The 27072-nt window shown below is 40.3% G+C and overlaps 1 protein-coding gene across 3 annotated transcripts in view; it reads left to right on the top strand.

The window, feature by feature from the left end:
- The window catches only part of atp8a2 (ATPase phospholipid transporting 8A2), a 57572-nt gene that overhangs the window by 14990 nt on the left and 15510 nt on the right, over window positions 1-27072 (top strand). For 2 of the 3 annotated variants that reach the window (XM_042510643.1, XM_042510642.1), the window contains exons 6-26: window positions 126-166; window positions 1438-1511; window positions 1941-2010; window positions 2396-2523; window positions 2895-3006; window positions 3394-3562; window positions 3676-3803; window positions 4266-4343; window positions 4485-4573; window positions 4859-4903; window positions 5533-5605; window positions 5721-5909; window positions 5989-6038; window positions 6135-6204; window positions 6289-6373; window positions 7258-7397; window positions 8454-8592; window positions 10130-10194; window positions 18803-18975; window positions 25209-25392; window positions 26675-26785. In XM_042510643.1, coding sequence (XP_042366577.1) covers window positions 126-166; window positions 1438-1511; window positions 1941-2010; window positions 2396-2523; window positions 2895-3006; window positions 3394-3562; window positions 3676-3803; window positions 4266-4343; window positions 4485-4573; window positions 4859-4903; window positions 5533-5605; window positions 5721-5909; window positions 5989-6038; window positions 6135-6204; window positions 6289-6373; window positions 7258-7397; window positions 8454-8592; window positions 10130-10194; window positions 18803-18975; window positions 25209-25392; window positions 26675-26785 — 2213 coding nt within the window. The remainder of the gene's footprint in view (window positions 1-125; window positions 167-1437; window positions 1512-1940; window positions 2011-2395; window positions 2524-2894; window positions 3007-3393; window positions 3563-3675; window positions 3804-4265; window positions 4344-4484; window positions 4574-4858; window positions 4904-5532; window positions 5606-5720; window positions 5910-5988; window positions 6039-6134; window positions 6205-6288; window positions 6374-7257; window positions 7398-8453; window positions 8593-10129; window positions 10195-18802; window positions 18976-25208; window positions 25393-26674; window positions 26786-27072) is intronic. The other variant, XM_042510644.1, reaches the window with a different exon arrangement.

Genomic DNA, 27072 nt, shown 5'->3' with positions numbered 1-27072 from the left:
AGTGAATGGCTGTTGTCTGTCACTCACTATAGTGCAGGCCCCAGACAAAAAGTTTAGTCGCTATGAATACTGTATGAGTGCTGCTCTATAGGCTGACTGATGGCTGTGTTGTCCTTGTCTCTCAGTGCTGCGGAACGGAGGCTGGCAGACGATCATCTGGAAACAGGTATCACTATCATCACGGACATCATCTTTGTTGCTCTTTCTGTTTTGTCACTTGTGCGCTTTGGCTTTCTCTCTATCTGGCTCAGTTTTATGTTTCAATTTATATGCATAGTTAATAAGAAACTTGAGTATTGTTCAACTTGGACCTATTGCAGGTCTAGTTTTAAAAACTGAGGATTAACACAGCAATTTCATAGCTTATTTCATTGTCAAATGGTTACATTTGCCTCAGAGGAGCTAAATTTCTGTCTCAGAATCACCTGTTGTGAGTTTTTTTCTCCTGTTTTGGTTTCTGGGAGTTCCACTTCTTGTGGCCAGGATGTAGTCTCTCAATCTTTGATTGGTCAGGATCTGTCTGTGCTGTGTATCCCTGGCAGTTAAAAGAGTCCTGAATAGTATTGATGCTTTAGGGCTAGATAACAATTTAATTAGTGAGTGTTTTATCCAATATTCCACATGGACACAACTTGTTGGTTGAATACTGAGGTTTCCTCTGTTGGTCTGCAGTTTATCTGAGCCAGTGACCTACTCACGCAAAGCATCCTGTGCAATCTCAAATGTCATATTTAAAATCACCTGAGCAAAATGAACCCTTAGTTGTCACAGTAAAAAGGAAGTTCACTGTGTGCTCTTAAACAAGAAATGCATAAAAAAAAATCTCAAATGTACTCATTAACTGCATCCAGCTGTGTGCAGTCTTGCTCCAGCAGGTCAGATCAAATCAAACTTGAGTCATTGTTATGTGATGTAGAGCAGGAATGCAGCCCCCTTGTTATTCAGGGTCAGAAAAGGTGAAGGAATTTGTTCCAGCTGCCCCACTAATTCAATAATGTTCACGTTAAAGAGACGCGCTCACAAGTAGTTTCCCTGAAATGCTCCCTTTTCCTGAGAGGCAAATTCTGTTTCCAGTTTCTGGGAGTTAATTTTAAATAAGCTACAGTTTTGTACGGCTAATACTGAATGGCTTATTTTGTCTCAGCTCCTTCTGTCTCTCATGTAATGCTTGTAATCTTTGTGTCTGGTCTTGCAGCCAAACCAAAAGAGTTAAAGCGTTGCACCATTGTGCTCATTGTCACTTTATCTCAAGTCTTCCTCTCTCTTTATTGGCTGTCTCTCGACTGGTCACTAATTAACCTGCCTCTTGTTTCCCCTCTCTGCCCCCCCACCCCTACCCCTCCTATCACCTCTTACCCCCTGCCTCAACGCCCCTCCTTTCTTTCTCCCACCTTTCTTTTCTCTCACGCTGTTGCACGGCTATGTCCTGCCCACAAGGTGGCAGTAGGAGACATAGTGAAGGTGACCAATGGCCAGCACCTTCCAGCTGACATGGTTATTGTGTCCTCCAGGTCAGACTCCAGTTTGTATGAATTTGCGCGTGTGTTTGTTTGTGGGCATACAAATACATTAGTGTGCATTTGAGGTTTTAACATGAATGTGTCTTTTACTTTTTAGGGCCAACAAATAATGATAGTTTCCATTATCAACCAGTCTGTTAACTAGTCTTGATTAATCATTCTTTGTATAAAAAGCAATGATGAATTCAAATTGCAGTCAAGCAGTGAAAAACCCCAAAGTGTTTAAATTTAAAATAGTATGAAATCATGTAAAAAAGCAAATATTCATGTTTGAATTATAATGAAGTAGTTGTTTAAAAGATACTTCCTTAATCAATTATTTGATTTTCAAAATTGTCAGTAACTGATTCCCTGTTGATTGATGGATAGATTATATAAAGCACTATGATAACAAAAAATGTTGATGCTTCCTCTCCACAGTGAACCGCAGGCCATGTGTTACACTGAGACCTCAAACCTGGATGGAGAAACCAACCTGAAAATCAGACAGGTATGACACAGGCGCAAATCTTACTTTGTCAGATGTGTCAGTGCATGGACTCTGAACATGATCAGTGAGGAATGTCTCCCCTTATTTAGGCTTCAGTAGAGAGTGTGTGTTGTTTTAGAAACATTAAATACTTGTTACAGTTTGGGTGCAAATGACCAAATTATAAGGATGTTGAAAAATGTTAACATTGGCTCTCAGCACTCTGTGAAGCCTTACTGTCTGACAATCCTCACGCTTGTATCCACGTGGTTCACACATAAGATCTGATCATGTTTTACGTAGTTCTTGTTCTCTTTCTTTCTCATGCATTTTGTGATAATCCAGTTTGGTTAAAGTTCTCCCTCAATAGGCTTTTCTTGACTTGTCTTGTTTAATTATTCCACAGGGTCTTTCACTCACAGCTGCTTTTCAGACCCTGGAGGATTTGATTGCATTATCTGGTCGTTTGGAGTGTGAAGGTCCCAACAGACACCTGTATGACTTCACTGGCACACTGCGTCTGGAGAACCAGAAGTGAGACACACACACTGACATAGTTTTTTCATGACCAGTTATTAATTGACGATAAAAAGTGTATTGTCAATTGCATATGCTGATTTTTTTAAAAGATATAAGTCAGTAGTAATCAGACCTGGCCAAGACATCAGAATAAAACTATACACACATCAGAGACTTTATAATTTCATAGACTTATCCAGCACAAAAGTAAAAAAACTAAGGCTTATAAAAGTAAAAGCAGAAAATATCCGTAGTAATGACAGCAGTGTCCTTCTGAATGCATCAAATTTACTCATAAATGATTAAAAAGTGGAGGTTGTTACATTTCTGCATTCATTTATAATATTTTTTGTTTTTTTAACTGATTATCTCTTTTTTCTCCTCAGTCCGGCTCCCCTGGGTCCAGACCAGGTGTTGCTGCGTGGCGCTCAGCTCAGAAACACACAGTGGGTTGTGGGTATTGTTGTCTACACTGGCCATGACTCCAAACTGATGCAGGTAAGACAATGTGTCCTGTCTGAATTCAGCAAAGTGTAAGCACGAAATGTCTTTAAATCAAGTTTAATTTGATAATGTTTAATAATTGGAATCCTTCCTTCTTAGTGAACCTCATAGGAATAATTTAGAGCTTTTAACTGAGGGACTCATTCATAACTGGGAGCACATTAAAGTCCCAGTGTTTGAATTGCCGACACATTCTTCTGCCAAAAATTACTTTGTAATTGTGTATGACAAATTTAATTATTGAAGCAAAGGTGTTTAAAGGCTGCTGTAAGTGGACTTCTTCCCAGAGAAACCATTGTAACTCAGTAAAAACTGTATCCTCACCCTGCACCATCTTAATGTGAGTGTCTTTTTGTTGTATTTATTAACGTGTCCTGCCAGAACTCCACCAAGGCACCACTGAAGCGCTCTAATGTGGAGCGGGTGACCAACATGCAGATCCTCGTCTTGTTTGGCATCCTGCTGGTCATGGCTCTGGTCAGCTCTGTGGGCGCAGCCATCTGGAACAAACAACACACTGAAGAGGCCTGCTGGTACCTGTCAAGGGCTGGTGAGAATACACACATTTCACAACCTGTAATTTAACTCTCCTAACAGTAATAAATTAGGATTGATATACAACTTAAAGGTCAGTAAATAAGTGAATATTGTGTGTTCGTGCAGGTGACATCTCCACTAACTTTGCATATAACCTGCTGACGTTCATCATCCTGTACAACAACCTGATCCCCATCAGCCTGCTGGTCACTCTGGAGGTGGTCAAGTTCACACAGGCCCTCTTCATCAACTGGGTATGGTTCATATCAGAGCATGTTGGCCGAGTGGAGCGGTGAAAATTTCTACACCTCTCTCATGGAGCTGTTTGTTCCCTCGGCTCAATATCGCTCCACACTCAACTCAGATTTCACCCTGCTCCACTCAAATCCCTCAGTTTCTTTTTAAAAGTACTTTGTAAACCCCATTGCCGAGCTCTTGGCAGTGAGAGAATAGTTTGTGCAATACACAGATGCATTATGGGTCAGGCATGCTTCGAACTCCTGGTGTAAGCGGATCAAAATTAGAGCAGGGTGGAGTGTGAGATCAGACAACACTCCAACATTTTTAAAAATCCCCTCTGTGTTTGATCCAAAATCTGTCTGCTCTGTTCACATCCTGTGGTCTTTGTTTGTTTTGTAATTCATGTTTTCAGATTAACTTACTGTAAGTAGTTAAATATTCCTGGTCACCATGCTTGTGTTTTGTTTTCCCCTCAGGATGTGGAGATGTACTACTCAGAGACAGACACACCAGCCATGGCTCGAACGTCCAACCTCAATGAGGAACTGGGCCAGGTCAGTTCCTCCCCCTCCCCATAATCAGTGACTTTAGGATGGAAAGTAGGAATGCCCAAAGTTACCATTATATACACACTCAATCAGTACATGCCTCTTAAAACGTGCTTTAATTCCCGATCGTCTGTCTGTCTTTTTCAGGTTAAGTATCTCTTTTCTGACAAGACAGGAACTCTGACCTGTAACGTCATGCACTTCAAGAAGTGTACCATTGCGGGAATCACATATGGGTCAGTCATCTCTTATTTCTTGTAAATTCATTCTTTCCTCTAAGCCTTTAAAAGAGCCATCTACTAAAAGAAAATGAGCTCAGAATGCCACTAAATGTACTTTTAGCACAGAGTCACCTGTTAATCTCTATTAGTTGAACTAATTCAAGCCTCACACTAACTTGTAGTAAAGAGTGACCTTTTATTAATTCAGTTGATTGAACCCTTGCATGCCTGATCAAATGAAATAACCAACTCATCAAATGATTGATTCCTCTTTCAATACAACCTCATTCATCACTGCAGTCACTTCCCCGATCTTGACTGTGATCGGTCAATGGAGGACTTCAGGTCAGTGACCTTGTCTGACCTTTTAATCATTCTTGCTCTTTTTGATATTCTTTTTTTCCATTTTAAACTTTGCATGTTTCGGGGAATTAATGTATGATGTGTGCTGTGATCTGAAAAAAAGTTTACAGAAGAACTTCTGTTTAGCCTGTAAGGCTATTTGAATGCCAAAATTGTAATTTTTCTGTACAATATTAGAATTACTACTGCAATTTTTTAATTAATTAATCTATTTTAAAAACGTATGTATTTATTTGTATTGAGTGAAACAAGACATTTCAGTTTAGACTAGACAAGACAGAACCAAACTTAAATCATTGGTTGCCATGACAGGATTGCAAACAATCAAGCAATAAATACATAAATAAAGAAAGCAAATGTTGGATCTTATAGTGTGTCTGCAAGTCTGCATGCAAATGAAAGACACAGGGGGAAATGGTTTTAAAAAATAGGGAAGAATAGAGTTTTCCTGGCAGGGTTTGCTAATGATATCCCCTGGTCCAACCATTTTATGATTTGTTTTATGTTTGCTTTTTTAAAATTTTCCCTTTCCCCACTTTTTCCATGCCACACTGCTGGTATTTTTGTTTACGCTGTTAGATATACATAAATGTAATTTTTTTGTCTCACAGCAATCTGCCGTCCAACAGCAATAACTCTACAGAGTTTGACGACCCAACTCTCATCCAGAACATTGAAAACCATGTAGGTATCTCTAAAGCTTTTCTCATATTTATTTTTAAATAAAAAAAAAAATTTTAAGCAAAGCTTTTCTGCTAAAAAATGACCAAAGGATGTTGTTAATGTCTTCTCTGTTCAGCCTACATCACCTCAGATCTGTGAGTTCCTGACAATGATGGCAGTGTGCCACACGGTGGTCCCAGAGAGAGAGGAAAACCAGATCATTTACCAGGCCTCCTCGCCAGATGAAGGAGCACTGGTCAAAGGGGCCAAAGGGCTCGGCTTTGTCTTCACTGCAAGAACCCCGCATTCAGTCATAATTGAAGCTGTGAGTGTGTATCTGAGTGTTTTACTGCATAAACAGCTGCTTTTTGCAAAGCTGTGAGCTGACATTTTGTTTGTTTCAGAGAGGGAAGGAGATGAGTTATGAGCTACTGAATGTGCTTGAGTTTTCCAGGTAACACTCCTATAAATGTTCCTCTCACTCAGTAAATAACTCTGTAATATAAGACTGTTGTGTGTTTTGAAACTAAGCCCTCTGCTTCCTTCACAGTAACCGCAAACGCATGTCTGTGGTGGTCAGAACCCCCCACGGGCGACTACGGCTGTACTGCAAAGGAGCTGTATGTTTATCTCATTACATCTGTATTTCAGCACTCCAAATATCTCCTGATATTTGTCGTTAATGCTATTTTGTTGTTTTGCAGGATAATGTCATTTTTGAGCGTTTGACGGAGGCGTCCCAGTACAAAGAATTAACTGTTGCTCATCTGGAGCAGTTTGCTACTGAAGGTAACAAAGATAACGAGAGAAGAGGAGAAAGCCATAGCTGAGTTTCTCTTTGTTTACAATTGTTCTTTGCACTGGACATCCAATTATCTTTGCGATGACTTCCTCACTGATCTGTTTCTATTACTGCATTAGTTCTTTTACACTGACTTAATTTTTTCTTGCTCTGTAATAGTATTTTTAGCCTTGTCTTGAGACTGATCTGAGTTTACAAGAAGTTTTAGAAGGGTCAAGACTAGGCCTGTCACGACAACTACTTTTATTTTTATTGGACAGTTTATTATCCTAGAAAAAAATCACTAAATTATGTTATGTATGGTAAATATAATAGCATAATAATAATAGTAAACTATCTCAAAAAGCAATGAACTTTTAATTATTTAATTCTTAATTCTTTAGGCTTTGGAATTGAAAATGTGGAAAAAGATATTGAAAATCCTAAAAAATAAAACAAAAAGAAAAGTGAGAGTGTTGAGCTGAGCCCTGCCCAGTGCAGAACTTCAACACAGAGAGCAGACAACCAGAAATGACAGCAAAATGTGTCTCAGCATAGTTTTGTTTTTGTTTTTTTTAATTTTGCCTAGTGAAAAAAAAGAAGAAGAAAAAAGCGTAGGGGCTGCATCCAAGTCTTATAACGGTCAAGAAAACTCTGCTCTTTACTCTGGCATCCTTTGGCTAAAATGTTGGCTACTAGTCCAGACTTGACATTATTGGATCCCACCTGTGGCTGAGGCTTAAATTCCAGCAGAAACATCTTTCTGAGTTTCCTCCATTTTATCTGCCTCTCAACACTACAATGGAAAACATTGGACGACTCACTCCCAGTTAGAGACATAATCTATTCTGCATGATCTCAATGATTGATCATCTTATCTCCTCCCATCCAGGACTGAGGACTCTGTGTTTTGCCTATGTGGACCTGGAGGAAGGCGCCTACCAGGAGTGGCTGAAGGAATACAATCGTGTCAGCACTGTGCTCAAAGACCGTGCTCAGAAACTGGAGGAGTGTTATGAACTACTGGAAAAGGTAAACACACCAACTCTTTCTCTGTAGTGATTTGTACTGTTGGTATCCAAACTTGTGAGCGATGTCTTAAAGTCAAAGCAGAGACCTGAAACTCTTCCTGATGGATGCACTCTATCACACACACACACACACACACACACACACACACACACACACACACACACACACACACACACACACACACACACACACACACACACACACACACACACACACACACACACACACACACATTTTATGTATGCCAGCAGGGGGCAGAGTGGCTCCACTGATTTCCTTCACTTAAATAAATTTGATGCTTCTTCAACACTTACCACCTCCCTTGTTTATTAACAGAATGTAAAGAACAGATGCTACTCCTTCCTGAAAGGATTATCTGCATATCTTGTATTGGTTGACCAGAGAGATGGCACTGTGTGTGTGTGTCTGTGTCTGTGTCTGTGTGTGTCTGTCTGTCTCTGTTGGGGGGGTGGGGGGAAAAAATAATACAAAAATATCAGATCAGAGGATATTCCAAAGAGATTTAGAGAGAGGTGGGAAAACCAAGGATTTAGAGTTGAGAGACTAGGTGAGAAAAGTAAGTGAAGAAGAAAAAAAAGAGGAAGCAGGCGGAGGAGGGGAGCTCAGACTGGGAGACCACAAGGGTAATTACCTGCACCAGCCTGCCAAAAGCCCCATAAAACTGGAGTCAACAACACAGTAGTGTTAACTTGTGTGTCTGTGCGAGTGTTTGTGTGTGCGTCCGAGTGTGTCTAATGAGGGTACACATGCATTTAAATGCTGAACAAATTAAAGCAAGGGGGGGAAAGGTAATGGGTTACTTCTTGGCACGAAGACACAGAGTTGGTACAGAGGTCTAAAATGAGCCGCTGTACCAACTGTACTGAACTTTCTGGCTTCATTCTCATCCTCTTACCAGATATGGGTGATGTTCTCTTGACATAAAGAGCACTCACGTACAAACTGGTGATGTTTGGCTAAATTTGTTGCCTAAATGTGATCATTCTCACTGAGTTTTAAAATCTTACTCTCACACTCTTTTTGTTTCACCAACAGAACTTACTGCTGTTGGGTGCCACAGCCATAGAGGATCGTCTGCAGGCTGGTGTGCCAGAGACCATCGCCACTCTGATGCGGGCCGACATCAAGATCTGGGTCCTCACTGGAGACAAGCAGGAGACTGCCATCAATATAGGTACAGGGGAAAACATTTCAAATACACACAATGGCCAAAATATAAGTTTAAGTGGAAAGTAAGGACAGAAAAGCTGCAAGCAGATGGAAAGTGAGGGTTCCTTTAGATTAGCCCACATCTGCTTTTTGGCATATCCAGAATTTTAGAAAGTCTGGACAGCAAAAACAACACGTGAAGTGCGATTTTTGCAAATCGAATCCGAACCAAATTTAAAGGTGGATTAAAATGCGATTCCAGTGGGATTTCTACAGATGCGTCTCAGTCTAGATTTCAAAGTTCTTTCTGTGTCACTCGCAACACGACACACAATGATAGTGATAAATCCAAAGAGAAGGAAGTGCTGAGCGTGGTACTATTAGCAGAGAGCTGTGGGGACAACACGGCAGTTTGACAGCATGAGTGTTAGAGTGCGCAGTGATGGGCCTCCATTTCTCATGCCTCCATGCTGGAACACTGTTTCACCAGCACCGCTACGTAGTTACTGATGTTTATGTTTTTACCGCAGTAACCCATGCAGACAGGTTGGTGATGTCTGGACACATAAATCTGATTTGGTTAACTTGCTGAAAACCCACCTCTTTTTCGTTGCCGTACTTCTGATTAGAGCGTGACACCTTAAATCGACTATATTCCCTGTTGTGCTGCAATTTGCTCTATTGTTTGCTTTTTCTTCGGTTCCTTTTTCCTGTTGCTGTGTGTTATCTCTTTTTCTATTTTGTGCCAGCTCAGCACTTTGCTCAGCTGTAATTGTTTTTAAATGTGCTCTACAAATAAAGTTTGACTTGACTTGACTTGTTTTGCAAATAACAGCACAGACTCTCTCATAAAGATCTGATATAAGAAACAAATCTGATTCGCTTGTAGTCTGAACATATCCTTAGTGAAGTTATGTGCCAGTGAAGAAGACAAAACCAGCAGTGGTGTGGATGTGCCCTTCACACTGCAGCATTATGTGCAGCAGCGGAGGAAACTGTATGTATTGTGGAGTTTATTAAATCACAGCTAGGATAATAGCTGGCCTTATGTTGGCTGTGACATGCCAGACATGTCTCCAATCTCTAAGTGAAGTGTGCCAGTGGCCAGTGTAAGCAGGGAAAAAGGGGTTTTAAGTTGCACACCAATGACATTTGTGCGCTTGGTTTTTCATTGCAGTAGTGGAGGAAGAGAAAACACCTAAAAATAAAAACAAAATTTTACGTAGAAGTTTGGACCCCTTTTGAGAGTTGACTGTACAACTTTTATTTACAAACTTTTATATGATCAAGCTGTGCGCTACACTTGTATAAGTAATTTGAATAATTAGGATTTTTACTGTGTTTATTGCTACATGATTTAGTTGAATGATGCACAACAGACTACAATACAGATATGATGGCTGCAGGCTGATGGAGGAGAGTGGAGTCAGATAGCTGCGTGAGAGAATGGAGCAGGATTTTGCAAATCTACACAAGACCAGTTTTCACCTGTGTTTTGGGTTTAAGTAAATCTAATCTCCCTCCCATCCCCCGCTCTCTACCTTCCACTATCTGTCTCTCAGGTTACTCCTGTCGTCTGGTGACACACGGCATGTCCCTCATTATCGTCAATGAGGACTCTCTGGATGTGAGTAGACCCTCCTCTTCCTCAAGTATTCACATTTGTGTGCATTTTGTACAGTCATGACTGTTTGTGTGTTGCGAGGGCGTTATGTGGTGGCGTCCTAAGCAGATTACCGTGGGAACTAGGGTGTGGTCCACAGCCAGATTGGTGGGTGGGGCTCTTTGTGTGCTCACAGGTGCAGGCAATTAAAGTCTCTGGTGTCCCTTTGGAGAAAGGGATGAAAAGAGACAAGCAGGGAACTATCACTTCTTTTCCTCCTTATTTCACAACATTCACATCCATTCCCTGGCTTTTAATGATCCCAGAGCAGTATCACACTGTTTGCGCGTCTTTATCTAACCTATTTCTCACTAAATGCCAGCACAGCACATAGACTGTATATGTGTTCACTTGTATGTTTGCTCCTGTTACTATTTAGAGTGAAGTCTAAGGTCTCTATATTAGATTTCTATCCCAGTTATGTATTCTTTGCTTTCAGATTTCTGTTAACCTAAGTGGCTTGATTGCTGTCATGTGTCTCCGTGTCTGTCTCTCTTTCACACACTCCCTGACTCCCACATGTGTGCTTACGCTCAGACACGTATACACACACAATCACAGTGTGTTCACTTTTACAGAGTTTGTTTATATGTGAGACTGGGGAGATTATGCCTTATAAACTTTAAGCGTCGGAACTGTGTGTGTGCTTGTGTGTATTTTGCTTATGGGTGTTTGTGTGTGAGCGAATGTTTGTACACCCAAAGGAGGATTTTATGAGTCCATAGCATGATCAACATGACAGCAGAGACCTCAATGTGGGTTTACATTGCATCCAACTTGAATCCTGTGTGAAAGGATGTTAATGTTGGTCATGATTTCAGATTTAATTGCACGCTTTCACACTTATAGAAATTTTGCTTCACTGTATTCTATAGGAATTAACTGTGATTTTATACCCTTATGCATCAAAGTGGTGTCTGGCTGGTCAGAAGCCAGACAGCGTGCAAGGCCACTTAGACGCTGAGTAAACTGAGCTGGACAGGCTGAACATTTAATGCTAGGGTGATACGGGTGCTTTAGCCTCAGAATCGCCTATGCAATTAGCACAAGAAAGTGAAAGCTAATACAGTTAGCACCATAAGTGGATCATTCTTAACATGGTTTGGAAGATTTCGTTAGCAGCCCGTCTTCCACGTTTGATCACATACTGTACTTTTCCAGTAAACAGTTCAAAGTCTGGTCAATGAAGTCTGGGTCTAAGGATGAAACATTCAGCTTTAAGAGGTGACAACATTAAGGAACAGTTGTTTCTTTCATTTTCTTCCTTGCTGTTGTTGCTTATGCATATTTGAAATTCTTGTCTATAAGCTTTAATTGCAGAGAAAGAGATTGTTATGCCTATCTTCCTTGGGAAATTCTTCAGCAGAGATTAAACATAGACGTAGGCAGATCCGATAGCACATAAGACAAGAGCTTTTTGTTATCATAAAGTTAGTATTTTTTGTGCCTACACATCAGAAAACTTTCTAAACCCTTTCATTAGAAATCTCTACAGCTGAATGACTTGTAATGAGGCAGGATGTGCTGAAGCAGTGAAGGATTTAGGCTGTTGCTAAGAGGTGCTGTCTAAAGACAGGACTTCCAGTTAAAACAAAAAATACTGGTGCGAATGGTGTGTAAAGAAGAAGTGAAAAAAAATCTAGAAATTACAGATTTTTCCAGATAAATTTCCTCTTTAGTTGGACTTAATTGAGAGCTAGTGGAAACTAGAACCAAAAAAAAGTAACTAAAAGCTTTCTCTCTGTCTTGACATAATGTTCTCTATGACTAGAATTATTCATAGTATAATTTTTTGTGATGCAGATCCAGAATTTTGTAATGCCAAATGCAGACAAAGACTTTCCGTTTAATACACACCATTGAGAAACAACTAAAAACAACTTGGTGCAGCAGGGAATCCATCTTTCAGCTGGAAAGCCCGTCCCACACAGAAATGGCAAACATCCATCCTGCTAAAGGAACCTTTTGCATTTGTACCAGCTCAGGGTTATTATCACTCAAGGGCTACATTTGTAAAATAGTTGCACTAACACAATTCTATAGGGCACAGGAAGAGACAGGAAAGTTGAGACGGACAGCTGGCTGACATGAAACATTAACCGTAGGTCATGAGGGGAATTTTTCATGTGGCAAGTTCATGATCTACAGTATGCTGCAGAGACTTGTGTAACGCACTTTGAAGTGGGTGTGAATAAAACTCAGCAAACACAGACAGAGTAAACAACATGACATACTACTGCTGGAAAACACAATTAAAAAACAGCACCCCTTATACAAAAAAATAAATATTTATGACTCTATTTCAGGATTCCCATGGTCATGGAAAACATTTTCCAGACCTAGAAAAGTCATGAAAACAGTAAAAATCATCAATCAAAGCCATCATTTGTTTTGTGTAATAAGTTAAATTACATTAGTGTAGCGCAAAATTTGCATAAATAATATAATAATAAATTTTTTAAGCATATTTGGCTTTAGGAGAGAGTGATACAACTTGAAATGGCTGTATTTTGTGTTTATTTTACTGCAGATTTTCTTTCTTCTTTTTAAAAGAATTTGGTGAGATTTTTAGAAACCTTCAAATTTTTAGGCGATTTTCCCTTAATTTTCCTTTTTTTTCTGTTTTTGTTTTCTGCGATTTTATTTTTTCTTTAAAAAATGTTTGTTTCGAAATTTTGTCCATGACTATGTGTAGGACCCCTGCTATTTGCGTCTAGATTTATATTTGGACATATAGATGTATGAGATGAAACATTCTCTGTCATGTATGAATGTAGCATGCCTGTGTGTGCACGTGGTGTCACAGTCATGCTTGTCAATCAGGACGACTTCAGAGAGCTCTGGTTGTCGGCATGGATGAAAGCAACACCGTCTTCAGCGCAACACTTATCACACACTTAAAATATTTTGCGCTGGCTCAGCTTCTTTATGCTTGCGGGCCTGTTTGTAACCTGCATGTGAGCAAAAGCAGAAGCTGCTTATCAAAATCTCACCTTGGGGTTGACCTCTTGCCACCATAAAAAAAAAAACAGAAAAAAACTTTTCACTCTCTCTATCGTGCCCTTTTTCTTCTGTTGTGTGACGGCTGATCTGTGTGAAGGATCTTGCAGTTGCCAGTCTTAGCGGCAGATGCAAGCCCCCCTGTCGCTCCCATCCCGACCAAGCCCATTCTCCGCTCCATGTCTCCTTCACACTACTACCTCCTCATCTGTCAGCAGCCTCTCTGTGCACAGGAAGCGACTACACAGAAAAATTATTGCTTGTGTTAGAGGTAAAGTCAGAGGAAGCGCAGAACAAGCAACAAAATATGTGTGTTTATCTTAGTGGAAACAGCAGGAGTGTGTTTGTGAATAAAGCAGGGGAAGTGTTTATTGTACTTCATGTATGAGACAGACAATCTGGATAGAGAAAGAAAGGGGGGTGAAGAAGGCGGCCGAGCCATGTGAGGGTGATGAGTGAGCGGTAATGCAATCCCCTTTTGGTGCTCCTCCTCATCAAAACAAACCCTGTGAGCAATGCCTCCTGGGTAAACGGTTTGCGACCGCTGAAGCTGTGACGAGCGCCATCTGTCACCTTCAGATCACATGCCACACACAGACTGACACAAATCTTTGCCCTGTCTCCTTCTGTTTAGTCAATGCTGAAGGACACAAAAGCATATGTAAAGTCTCCTTTTTGCCCTCTTATTTCTGTCCTCACACACACACACACACACATACACACACACACACACACATTGTTTACCCCGTATTCAGTGGCACATAGTCATCCTGATCAGCTTGATAGTTCTGAATATACATTACATCTAACTTTCCCACAATCCCCCTCTCCTCGTCATGCTGCCCGCAGTACAACCCTAAAACAAACAACATCTCTCGTCTGCTCATTAATCATCTTCATGTGCACAGACGCACACACACACACACACACACACACACACACACCTGAATTCTTCATTTCCACTGACTGAAATTAGGATTTCCATGGGATCGAAATGTTATTGTATTGTTCTGGCATTTTTTAATTTATAATCATTTTTTATACATCAAGCCACGTGTGTCTACTTTTTTTTTGCTCAGGTGTGTGTGTGTGTGCGTGTGTGTGTGTGTGTGTGATTGTGTGATTGTGTTTCTGGCTGGGGCAGGGAAGGATGTAGGTATTTGCACAGATGCACAGTCTGATAATTAAACGGTATATTAAATCTCAGTGGTGACAGAATCTGCACTTCAGATATGAGCATGTCTTTCTCCGCCTTCTTTTCACTCCGCAGCTCTCTCACCCTCTCTCTCTTTCTCCCTTTCTCTCTCTTTCTCTTCCTTTTCCCTGAGTCTATTTCACACTCCACATCCTTCGTCGTTCCCTTTTGTCTTTGTACCTCTCCCCATTTATCTTGCTTAGTGCTTTTTTGTATATTTTATACTCTGGCTATACATTTGTCATGATGGCACTAGTGATTAAGGTCTTTTTGAATGAAGAGGTTGGCTGGAACGGATCAGCATTTGGCTTTCCCTATTCCCACTGTGTGCATTTATATATATATATATATGTATGTGTGTGTGTGTGTGTGAGTGTGTGTGTGTCAGAGCGTTGTATGGTAAAGTATGCAATGAGAGAGGGTGACCTGTGATATCTCAAACCGCCTCCATGCCCTTCCTATTTTGTGATCCAAATATAAACCTGATAAAATTCCATGCAGAAGGGCCTGTGAACATGGTTTACAAAGTGTGTGTGTGTGTGTGTGTGTGTGTGTGTGTGTGTGTGTGTGTGTGTTTCCGCCCTCTTCAAGCTCAGATGCACATGACAAAATAAACATTTATTTTGGAACATAAAAATTCTTTCTAATGAGATCTGTCATATTGGAACTGGTGCAATCAAAGAACGAAGCAAACAGAAATAGTGGGTAATTTAGCGTGAGAAAGAGGAAAGTAACATAGTAACAGCTTTTTCTTTGGTCTCATGTTTGTTCTCTTGAGAAAGTGTTAACAGATCATAGTGGACCTTTTGTGAGCTGTTTCTTTTCATGTTAAGACGCCGGTCTTTCTCATGAGGATACAGTTAGGTCTGGACTTGCTGTACTTTTAGTAGGTGGCTGCCTGTTAGCTTCAAGAGCTAACTGGTGTTTGTACCTTAGTTACCTTTTTAATCTTTCCTCTTTAATGCTGCCTGCATACTTAGCCTGGTTATTATCCCGGGTTATCTTAGCCGCCGCTAAAGCTTAGACTGAACCTGCTGTGACAAGTCACTGTGTTGTATTAGCACCTTACTGATAGGCTGGTGAACTGTTTGCATTGAGGATTTCGCTTGAGGATTAACCCATGTGTGCGACCCTCTCTTTTAGTGTCTTTATAATGTGGTCCATATACTATTATAAAAAATCACCTAAATATTGGCAAATATACTAATATTTTTCCTACAGACATTGAGTTTGTTTTCATGCGCAAAAAAGTCATTTTTTTCCCCCTAATTAGGAATATTTATAGGGAATATGCTGTTTGAATGACCTGCAACAAATTCAGAATATTGGTATATTCTGAATAACAAGGGGCATACTGGTGTAACTGAACTGTACTGTACTGTAACTGTGCATGTAACTGTAGCCAAAGAGGAATTTGAAGCTGTCTCCTCATATCATGTTTGAAAGTACTCCAGAGAATTAAGCCCCATGCAGAAAGTTGTGTAAGACGTGAAGCATCAACACCCACCGCCCCAAATATGTGTCATGTGCCATGTTTTTATACAATCATTTTTCACTTACACACTGTTTACTTTGCATTATGCTGCTGAGGCTTTTCGTGTCCATTCCTCTGTGATGAGGTGAGGACGAGCAGGGAAAAGGAGGTTTTGTCAGATTCTCATCTCTCACACATGCAGGACATGTACACATACACACAACCCCCATGCACTTACATGCAAACACACACACACACATGCATACACGTGTTTCACTCCTCTGTAAAAACACATGCACACCACACACACACACATAGACACTTTGAGTTTCGGGACTCTGACAACCTGTAATCTCTTTTAATCCTTTCATTATGTTTTTGTTTTCCTTTCCCCTGTTTGGGGGAAAAGGTGAATGCAAACAGGAATTCCGGCATACAAAGAAAAACACACACAGAGCCTCAGGCTGAAAAAACAAGAGCAGGGAATTTTTTGGAAGAGGAGGGACACTTGTGAGCATGTGTGCATCGCTATTTGGCAGGAAGAAGAGAGAGCACATTGTTTGTATGATTACATACATGAAGAGTGATCACGTGTTTGTGCTTGCTGTGTTGTGTCCTGACTGGCGGACAGAGGGGTAATCTCTCTGCGGGTCACTGGACTCTCTCAGGTCCGATGAGTAACCCACCGTGAGAGACAGTGTAGATTCTTAACGTTGCTAAATTTTCAAATGTTTGTGCACTTTTGTGTGTGTAGTTTGTTCTTGTGTTCCTGATTGCTGTGTGCTTAGTTGTGTTGCCCGTGTTTCCACAAACAGCTCCTCTTATGGGGCATTTCATTTTGTGTCATTCTGTGTTTATTATGTGAATAAGCTGATTTCCACGTGTACAGCTAACAAAAGTGTCCCTAGAGGGACAGTTAGTGAGCTGTTTGCTACAGGATTGGACAACCCTTAACTGATAAAACATCTGCTTAGTCAGGGTGTCTGCAGGTCCTTAAAACATCTTAAAATGTATTCAATTTAGTTTTAAGAATATTAGGCTCAAAAAGACATTGTATTAAATTTGAATTTATGAGGTCATTCATTGCCACAAACATTATATGTAATTTCTTATGTCCATCTTTATTTTTGTAAAATTGAGTCAAGCTCTTCTGCATCCACATTTCTGATGTTACAAGTCTTAACACCTACCGCTGAACCTAATATAACCTAATATTTTAATTTATACTTGCACTCATTTACCTGTTGGCTAAAATTAGATTCACCCTACTCACTTTAAAAACCATATGACTACATAAAACCTTCACCTGTACGACTTACCCTTACTTTTGCAATGCTTGAATTAGAAAAAGATTTATCAAATAGCCAGTCTTAAATTTGGTTAAAGATTATCCTAAAAAATATTAAATGTAAGTGTCTGATACCTGAAGACAGCCTATTAGTGTTGGAATGATTTTAATAAGCTTTAACCCAAATTCTCATAGTGTTCTCCTCAGTGTCAAAAACATTTAGAAACATTAAGTCAGAGCTAGAACTGTTAAATCCTGTTAACTCTATTTTTCACTGTTCTTACATGTTTTAATGAGGATTCATAATTGAATTGCTAACAGTCGCATTTTTATTTTTTCCTTCTATTTGATAATCAGCATAACTTCTGTTTCCCATCTGAACATTACAGATGGACCACACAAGGCAGAGATGATGCATGTTGAAGCATTTTAACGCTTTATAACATTGCGATCCCATGGAAATCATAATTTCAGTCAGTGGAAATGAAGAATTCAGGTGTGTGTGTGTGTGTGTGTGTGTGTGTGTGTGTGTGTGTGTGTGTGTGTGTGTGTGTGTGTGTGTGTGTGTGTGTGTGTGTGTGTGTGTGTGTGTGTGGGCCTGAGTGGTAGCTTGTGGCGTGCCTGTTCCTCCACATGGAATTCATTACAACTCTGCGGGATGTTTATTTTCTCTATTAATCCCTATTCCTCTATTATCAAGAGCTCCATCAAAACTGCCCCCAAACTACTGCCCTGCAGGCAAGCTGGCATTTACGCACGCACACACACACACACACACACACACACACACACACACACACACACTTTGCTGTTAAAAGTGAATGATACATTTTACCCCACCATGACATAAATCAAATTCAGTTCTATTTTTTTCCTCTGGTTGTGTGTCTTAAGTGTATTTTCTCCCTTTGAAGTAAAGATATCAGATAAGACGCCGTGGTTCAACGAGCCTCTGCGACGTTGCAGCGTCCGCTTGTTGTGATGATGTCTAGAACAACTGTGAACTTTATATTGGCATTCTTAATTGTTGACTGTACACAGAAGCAAATTCTTTCCCCCAGATGAAAGCAGCCCGTTCAACCAAGAGCATATGTCTTCCATTTACCGTGTACGGTTTTGACCTTTCAGCAAATTTGTCTGTGTGTTTTTGATGTGTGATTTGTATTTTCACCACCTTGTTAGGCCACAATAACTCCACAAAAGCATAAAACCTGGAAATACTCTCACTTGAAAGGGCTGCTTCCAAGATCACACCAGAAAAAGAGTAATTTCCAGGCTAAGATTTAGAGTTTTGTTTGGTAAGGGTGCAGATTAGGATTTAAGATTGTCAGTAATTCAGTGATGAGGTTCGGGGTTAGAGGTTAGGCTTTCACTCAGCAAGCAACCCAACAGCATTTCCATACGAGCACTAATGTGTTTGAGGTATGTTGTTGACTCGAACCAACTGTAGAGGAGATACAAGCCTGTCAGTAAAATCATGTTGATGATGTGTGAAACTGTATAACCAGTTTCTGGAGCCTAATGTAGGTGTGAAAGGGAGAATATCTACTTAATCCTCCTTTAAAGATTTAAGACTAACCCAAACACCCTTCTCTGTGTCTTTGTCTCTTTGCAGGCTACTCGCGCCACTCTGACAGCTCACTGTTCGTCCCTGGGCGACTCCCTGAGGAAGGAGAATGAGCTGGCGCTGATCATTGATGGTCAGACACTGAAATATGCACTGTCCTTTGACCTTCGCCAGGCCTTCCTTGACTTGGCGTTGTCCTGCAAGGCTGTCATCTGCTGTCGGTAAGGAAGACTCATTCGTCATACAAATACATGTACATAAGCAAACTTTTATTTTATTACGGGGTATCTGCACACATCTGGTAAGCCTAGAAAAGTTTGGAACTCACAAGGGAAAACATGTAAAAATTCAGTGCTTTTTTTTGTTGGTGCTTCAATCTTAAAAATGATTTGACGTTATCAATCAAACTATTAACGGTGCATTTGATGTAATGATTAATAATGAAAAGGATGTGACAATTTGTCTCGGTTTTCAATGATGAAATTTCATCCTGCACTGAAAAAAAAGGGAGCAATGAAAGATAAATCCTACAAAAACACACAAGCGCCTCATAAAAAATGTTAGCGTGGTTAAAGTTAACGTCTTGTGACCATAAACCTGAAACAAATAAGCCTGAAATCTGGACAAAGTCTGGTATTTTAATTTGTAGAAAGGTCAAGCATCCTGTATTCAAAAAACGTTAACAGATACACAGGATCATTGTGCTGTTGTGGGAAAACCCCTATGTACAAAGATAAAGAAGAGGTTGTCCACAAAAACAAATTTCAACGTTCCCAAAAGTATCTTTAATGCGTTTTGTACAAGGTTTTTGTTCAGCAAACCCTTGTTTTTGGCTGCTTTTTGACCTGTACCCAACTGGGGTTCAATATCCAACTTTTTGCCTTAAAATACTTATGTACAAAAAGACAAAGACACCGTTATCTTGTTACTGGGCTTTCCTTTGTTTTACTCAGACATGACGTTCTGAGGGTAAAGGTGAGGGTGTGATCTGTAATGACGTGTTTAAAATCATCTCTGAAATAAATCCTGATGACTACCAAGAGCTTTGAGTGCTGGCAAAAGAAGGTGGGTGGAAGTAAATGTTACTGTGGTTTAACCCTTTGAAACCTGGAGCTACATAACTTTTCTTGTGCTGCTTTCTTGTGCTGCTTTTTATTAATTATTTTATTTTATTTTTTTAACATTATGTTACTAAATTATTATATATTTTTAAGCATGTTTTTCCATTTTTAACTAATTTTCAGGCAATTTTCTTGTATTTTTTAAATAATTTATAGCTGATTTCTGGCTAATTTCTTCTTTCATTGTTCATTTTCTGTCAATCCAGCCAATTTGCTCAGGTTTCAAAGGGTTAACTCCTTAAAGTGTTTTTAATAAAGTCAGCCAATCTGCAACTGTAGGCACCTATAAAGAAAAAATGCACTGTTGTGGTAAAAACACTTAACAAAAAGAACCATTGAATCTCACCATACACTTATTACAGGTAATCCTTGTTCTGTTTTGTGCGTAATAAAAAGAAAGAGAGACTCAGTGTGTGTGTGTGTGTGTGTGTGTGTGTTTGTGTGTGTGCATGCGCAGGGGCCTGTATACCTGGGTGCATGCGTGTTTGTAAAGGTTGTCGGTTGCCCACGGTCAGCTAATGAATAAGGTTGATAAAAGCCTGCACCGCTGCACAGCAGGGGTAATGTAATATGCTACGCTGCATGGAAATGTCAAAGCCATGACTCACTGACTGGTGGCACCCCAGGAATGGGCACCAATACACATACACAGACACAGACATTGCCATTATACATTTCCATTCATACAAAGTGCACTTTGTTCCTAGGATGTTTACTGCATGTTCCCTTTTTTGGTCATGTTCCACTCAGCACCAGCTGTGATGTTTAACAAAAGAGTTTCCACTCATCTTTCGTGTGTGTGATCGTACTTGTGTGTGCGTGTGCGTGTGTGTGTGCGCATGTGCATTTGCAGCCAGGAGGGAAGTAATTGACTCTCCCTTGCATATCCAGGCCATATCCGGACTCTGGTCTCACAGGCCTTGCAAACAGCCTCCAGCTTCCTTTCCTCTATCCTTCACTCTATCGCTCTTTGTGTGCACGTCTCCCCCCTTGCTCCATATCTCTTTTGCTACCTTGGTTAGGGCTTTGTATCGAACATCAATAATTTTTTCATACAGACCAAAAATGTGCGCATAGGACCCAAATACTGAAAACCTGTATAGTACTGAAAGTTGGCATCAAATGTCTGGTCTGATTCATAGTTGGTTCCTGGTTTCAGTCAAAATGTTGCCAAGTTTGTGCAAATGAGCATAGAATGGTTTTGGTCTTTTAAAAACATAGTCTTTATTATGACTTGTTCATGAAAGGTCTTTATCAGGGTACACCGAATCTAGCATTGTGGTGATTAGCTGCATTTGTTTGTTTGTTGTTTTTTAGCTTAATTTAACCTTTATTTAACCAGAAAAAAAACCCTCTTGAAATGAAATATCTCTTTTTCAAGAGTGTCCTACCCAAGACAGATAGCAACATAAGTTACAGACAGACAACATAGAACAAAAAACAGAATCAAGGCGTACAATTCTAAGAGAAGCAATATAGAACACAAAATGAAGTAACAAAAAGAAAAGACTAAAAAGTATGTGAATAAATGGTATTAGTGAACCATAAAAACAAAAAATTAAAAGATCGGATAAGATGCACCCTGACAGTGGCAAATAGAAGATGACTTACAAAAGTCCTGCAACAGTGCTTTAAAACTGCCTAGAGGAGCCAACAAGTGCAGCTTTAAGTCCATAGAAGATTCCACATGTATGGAGCTACATACATAAAGGCATGGTTGTGCAGCAGTGTGGAAGTGTCACATAAAATTGGAGTTGCCACTCTAAAAAGTTTGTAAAATTTGAAACCTTTAATGGATATCATCTAACATGTTAACTAGACTTAAAAAGTCATGTTTAATGTTGAAGTAAACATTTTGGCAAAATTGCCTCTGTAGAAACCCTGTCAATGCATCTAAAGATGTATCCATTGATCAAAAACACTGACTTTTTGGATTTGCCGGTTTTAGAACATATATTTATTGAATATGACCAATTAGTTCTTGTACAGTTGCTTGTGTTTTGACTATAATAAACATTTGAAAATCCAGCTCCAAAAGAAAAAAAATATTCTTCAAAGTAAGAAATCAGATAAAAAAGTATTGATTCTGGTAGATATTTTTTTATTTTGTGTTATAGGTTAGTAGGGGCCTGTTATCCCTTAAAACAATTCGAACAAAGAGTTGAGTTACTCCAGTTTTTTAATTTGAATAATTATAAAAGGCCTGATGAAAGAAAACTATCCAGAGCTTCCTTTAAAAAAAAAAAAAAAAAAGAAGGGAGAAAGTACCATCACACACTGCCTTGGGAGGTCCTGACCTGCATGTTGGGAGCAAGCTGTGGATGATTCCTGTTTGTATGTGTGTGTGTGTGTGTGTGTGTGTGTGTGTGTGTGTGTGTGTGTGTGTGTGTGTGTGTGTGTGTGTGTGTGTGTGTGTGTGTGTGTGTGTGTGTGTGTGTGTGTGTGTTTATGCATACAGGGCACAATACGGTTAATAAGACGCCTGTACATAATGAGCTGTGGCTTTGGCTTTACAGAGGTATCTGTGAGATAATATCTCCTACTGTATGTGTGTGTGATGTTTCATAGTTTGGGAATGTGTGCATGCGCGTGCATGTCTCAGGGGCGGCAGAGTCGGGTGTACTCGTACGCATGGCTTCCTGACTTCACTGTGCGTTTGTTTATAGGAGGACTTAGCGGCTGCTTATTTTCTGCTCAGTTCCACCGTGAAGAGCACCGGGAGCCTTTCATCTCCTCAACGCCACTTTACACAATTCCAGACACTGTATGCAGTGTTTAGAGGAAAGGTAGAGTGAGACAGAGAGGGAGATAGAGAGAGATTTGTGGTCAGAGGCCAAGATACGCACAGGCAGACACACACACACACACACATCAGACGCAGAATCAGGAAAAACAAAGAGCAGAGGTTGATCCCATCCTTCTGCAACGACTACAGAGGCCAAGACTCTCTGAGGTTTTCCCCTGTGGTGTTTGGTGAGGGAGGCACAAGGTGTGTTTTTGTGTGTTTGTGCATGTGCGTAAATTTTGTGTGTTTTTGCACACGCCTATGTATGAATACTAAGCAGACCACCCAACTCTGTGATTTCAGCCTGACCGGGACATGATCCTTCTTACATATTCATAGAAGATAGAGCCTCTTTATGACCTCTGGGCTCCAGCGCGCGCGCGCGCGCGCGTGTGTGTGTGTGTGTGTGTGTGTGTGTGTGTGTGTGTGTGTGTGTGTGTGTGTGTGTGTGTGTGTGTGTGTGTGTGTGTGTGTGTGTGTGTGTGTGTGTGTAAGGGGTCATACATCTGCTCATAATTTCATTTCGTCGCACCTTTATCAAAGCATCTTGCTGCACGCTGTTTGCATATGATGGCTCATGCAGCTGCACATAATTAGATTTTGTAATATCATTATCTTGGCACTGACGAACAAGGTGGGAATTTGATGGAAGAGTTAGAGCTGTATGACACACACAGAAACAGTCGTTGTGGAAGTCCCCCCACCACCCCTTTCTAGGAACATTTTGAAGCATTGTCTACACAATAGCCCAGTGTTGATACTCAAATTACCATCACCTCATACATTACTGAGGATCAGGTAATGACTATAATCAGGGAAGTGTAATGTAAATATTTAATATCTGGATTTGGTTTATCTCTTGTAATGCAGCCCATAAGAGAGCTGGTCTACTGTACTTTCACATGTATGAATTTGTGGCAAAATGTGATAGTAAACACAAATATCCTATCTCAAGGTACTATAAAAAGTGTTTGTCTCATATAGCAACTACAGTTGCAAGTACTGCACTGGGGGAAGTATAGCTTGCTTTGTTATACATGTTGAATCCCAGTCTCAGTATCAGTTTTCTCCCATGTCTCTTCCTTTGTACATGAATTTTTCACAGTGTAGGTTACAGGTACTAGGAACAAGACTCACTTAAGTGGTGCAAATGTGAATTACAGGCAGTCGGAACGCATGTTTTGAAAGCAGACATGAAGACAAAATAGAAAAACCATTATTCAAAACTGAACTTTTAACTATACAACTGAACTTTTAAATATACAAATAAGTATTCAAATGCATGTAGGTGTGTGTATTCCACTGGCTAGCTCATTGCTTTACACTGCACTCATACAGAAGTTACAGATACACTGATATCAGGACAGCAGTGTCGTAGAAACATAGTGCTCATGCACTTGTTCCCCTCTGATTAACACTATTAGCACAGTCAGTACTGTTGCCATTGTTTAGAGCTGTGTATCGAGTGAGCACTGTTAGCTGCTAGCTGCCAGCTTAGCCACTTCCATGTTATGAACTGTGCCCAGACAACTCATAAACTCTGAGTTACTAAATTTCAGTAACAGCTGGGCAAACTCCCTCTGCTGAGAAAGACCAGGTGATATGACCAAGAGCTCCAGTTCTCACAAATTCATCCAAGGCAGATGGTGGAGGAAAAACCACTTTTAAAACCTCTTTGGTAAAGCCAAACAGAAAGCCACCACAACAGAGGGCATCGGTCGGATGCTGTTTTCTCATTTGTCCGCAGGTGTAACACATGGCACCATAAAATGAAAAAATGTCCAAGGTACTTCAGTAAATGCACCATAACACATCGCTATCGTCTCTCAGTGGCCGCGAGGGAAACGTCTGTAATCGAGCCTCCCTGGATCCTTCATTGTCAATGAAGAGACAGAACCGGTTATGGACAGGAGGATCAGTGATACAGGTCAAGAGGGTGGAGTACCACTGGAGGCTCCGTGAACACACACACACTTTCTCACACACACACACACACACACACACACACACACACACACACACACATGCTCTGAGGTGCACTCAAATGTACAACACACACCGCTGTAACCACGTGCACACACACACACATATAAACACATCAAACATGAGCTAACCAGAGTGTTATTAGCAGAACAGTGAATCATTGTTTCCTAATTCTTGGTGAAGAGCAGTTAACAGAGCCCTGAAGGGCACGTGTGTGCGTGCGTGCGTGTGTGTGTGTGTGTGTGCGCGCGCGTGTGTGTGTGTGTGTGTGTGTGTGTGTGTGTGTGTGTTTGTGTTTGTGTTTGTGTGTTTCTCCCAGCCTCTCATCCATCTTTTTTTTCCATTTCAATTTTTTCCCCAATATAAAATTTCAGGTTTTATTCTTCTTTCCTACTTTCTGGTGTCTTTGTTTTTCCTTTTTATCTCTAATTGCATTTCTTTCTTTCTCTCAGTATTATATTATCTTACCACCTCTGGTACAGCTGTATACACTTCTTACATGAACCAACAATCTCTGTTTCTCTTCTTGCTGTTTCTCAGTTTCGTTGTTTCTCTGTTGTTTCAGAGTCTCTCCGTTGCAGAAGTCTGAGATTGTGGATATGGTGAAGAAGCATGTGAAGGCCATCACGCTGGCGATAGGTGACGGTGCCAACGATGTAGGCATGATTCAGACGGCTCATGTTGGAGTGGGGATCAGTGGCAACGAGGGCATGCAGGCCACCAACTCATCTGACTACTCCATAGCACAGGTGGGATGCAGACATAGCATGGAGACATTATTCATGCTCGGTTAGGGTCATACAGATACGTTACAGGCTTTATATGAACGTAGATAATGGATTCATGCCTGGTTGTCCACCCTGCTCAAATGTCTTAAGGCAGGACACTGAATCCTTACTTGTTCACCCTTCAGCTGGTCTGATCTTTGACCTCGCTGGAGGGGGGGACAACTGAAAGAAGAAATTTCTTATAGAGGCCACTCAAGTATCATATTATCAGTGCAGACACATGGCTCATCACAAGTGTGTTATAATAGGATAAAAGACAGCCCACAAGGAAAAGACATAACATTTTATCTGTTCTTAGCAGCATTAGAAAGTCATTTTTTCTCTCTTTTGATTTTGTTCTTTTTAAGGGCAGTTTCATCTTCAATCATTTTATTACTGTAAAAATATTTTACCTTTAGCTTCTCAATTGTTTAGATAAATACAGCCAAGACAGCTCATGACAGGGCTCAGATTTATTAATCTAAAAATAAGATCTTAATTAGTACTAAAATTTCTTTAATTCATTTTCTTCATAAAAATGCTAAGACATAATTGTATGACTCTTTTATTGTAAATCTAAAAAAAATGAAAAGTAATTTACCAAATGCCTATGCATTAACGCCATGCAGACAAGAAAAGTGGAACCAGCAATACTCATATTTTGTTTCTAGTCAGAATGCTCAAACAGATACTCCAGAAACATGTGAAATTCACATACATTGACTATTTAACCAAGATTTTTTGGCATGGGTGACACACAGGAGAGGAACTGCTGCTTTTCTCTCATATAATTGTTATTAAATACGCTTGGATTTTGCGCTGTTGGTCGGACAAAACAAGCTGTTTGAAGATATCACTATGGGCTTTGGGGAATTGTCATTTTCACTACTTTGTGACTTTTTGTAGACTAAAATAATTTTTTGCTAAAAAAATAACAATATTTGATATTTGCAACCCTACTTCCCATTAATTATCTGTTAGGCCCATAATGGCAACTAAAGCTTCTCCTAATTACTGAGGTGTCTTGTCTTTTGTGTCTCACTTAAACGTATTCTGTCACTTTCACTGTTTGGTTTATCTTGTAGCCTCTGGGCTTCTTGCGCTGCTTATCTGTATCAGCGGGCCTCCTCTTGCCACAGCTTTCTTGTCTCCCAGCCACATTCTTAATGTTCTCTCTGTTCCCTTTCTGTCTCAAATTTTCTTTAAAACACTTTTTTTCTTCTAATTATAGTAATAAATCTCTCTCTCTCTTCCTGATTGGCAGTTCTCTTACCTGGAGAAGCTGCTATTGGTCCACGGGGCGTGGAGCTACAACCGTGTCACCAAGTGCATCCTCTACTGTTTCTATAAGAATGTGGTCCTCTACATTATAGAGGTAGGAGCTTCACCGCCACACCCTCTCTGAGGTTTAACACACACACAGTAACATTAACAGAGACGTTCTGCAGCTGTTTGTCGACATGGCTGACAGTGATGGACGAGGTGCCCTTCTGGTGTCTGCTTTCTGTCTCTTTTGCACACACACACATGCATAGAAAAAATGTGTGTTTAGATCAGCAGTGACGAGACCTTGGTTCCAAGGGTCGACAGCTTTGTGTGCATGTGTGTGTGTGAGTGTGATGAAGGGACACACTTCAGCCCTGGCCTGCCTGTTATGAGGGG

Source organism: Plectropomus leopardus, chromosome 21 (genome assembly GCF_008729295.1).
Source record: "Plectropomus leopardus isolate mb chromosome 21, YSFRI_Pleo_2.0, whole genome shotgun sequence".
Classification (NCBI taxonomy): domain Eukaryota; kingdom Metazoa; phylum Chordata; class Actinopteri; order Perciformes; family Serranidae; genus Plectropomus; species Plectropomus leopardus.
This window is presented reverse-complemented; position numbering and strand designations above follow the sequence as displayed.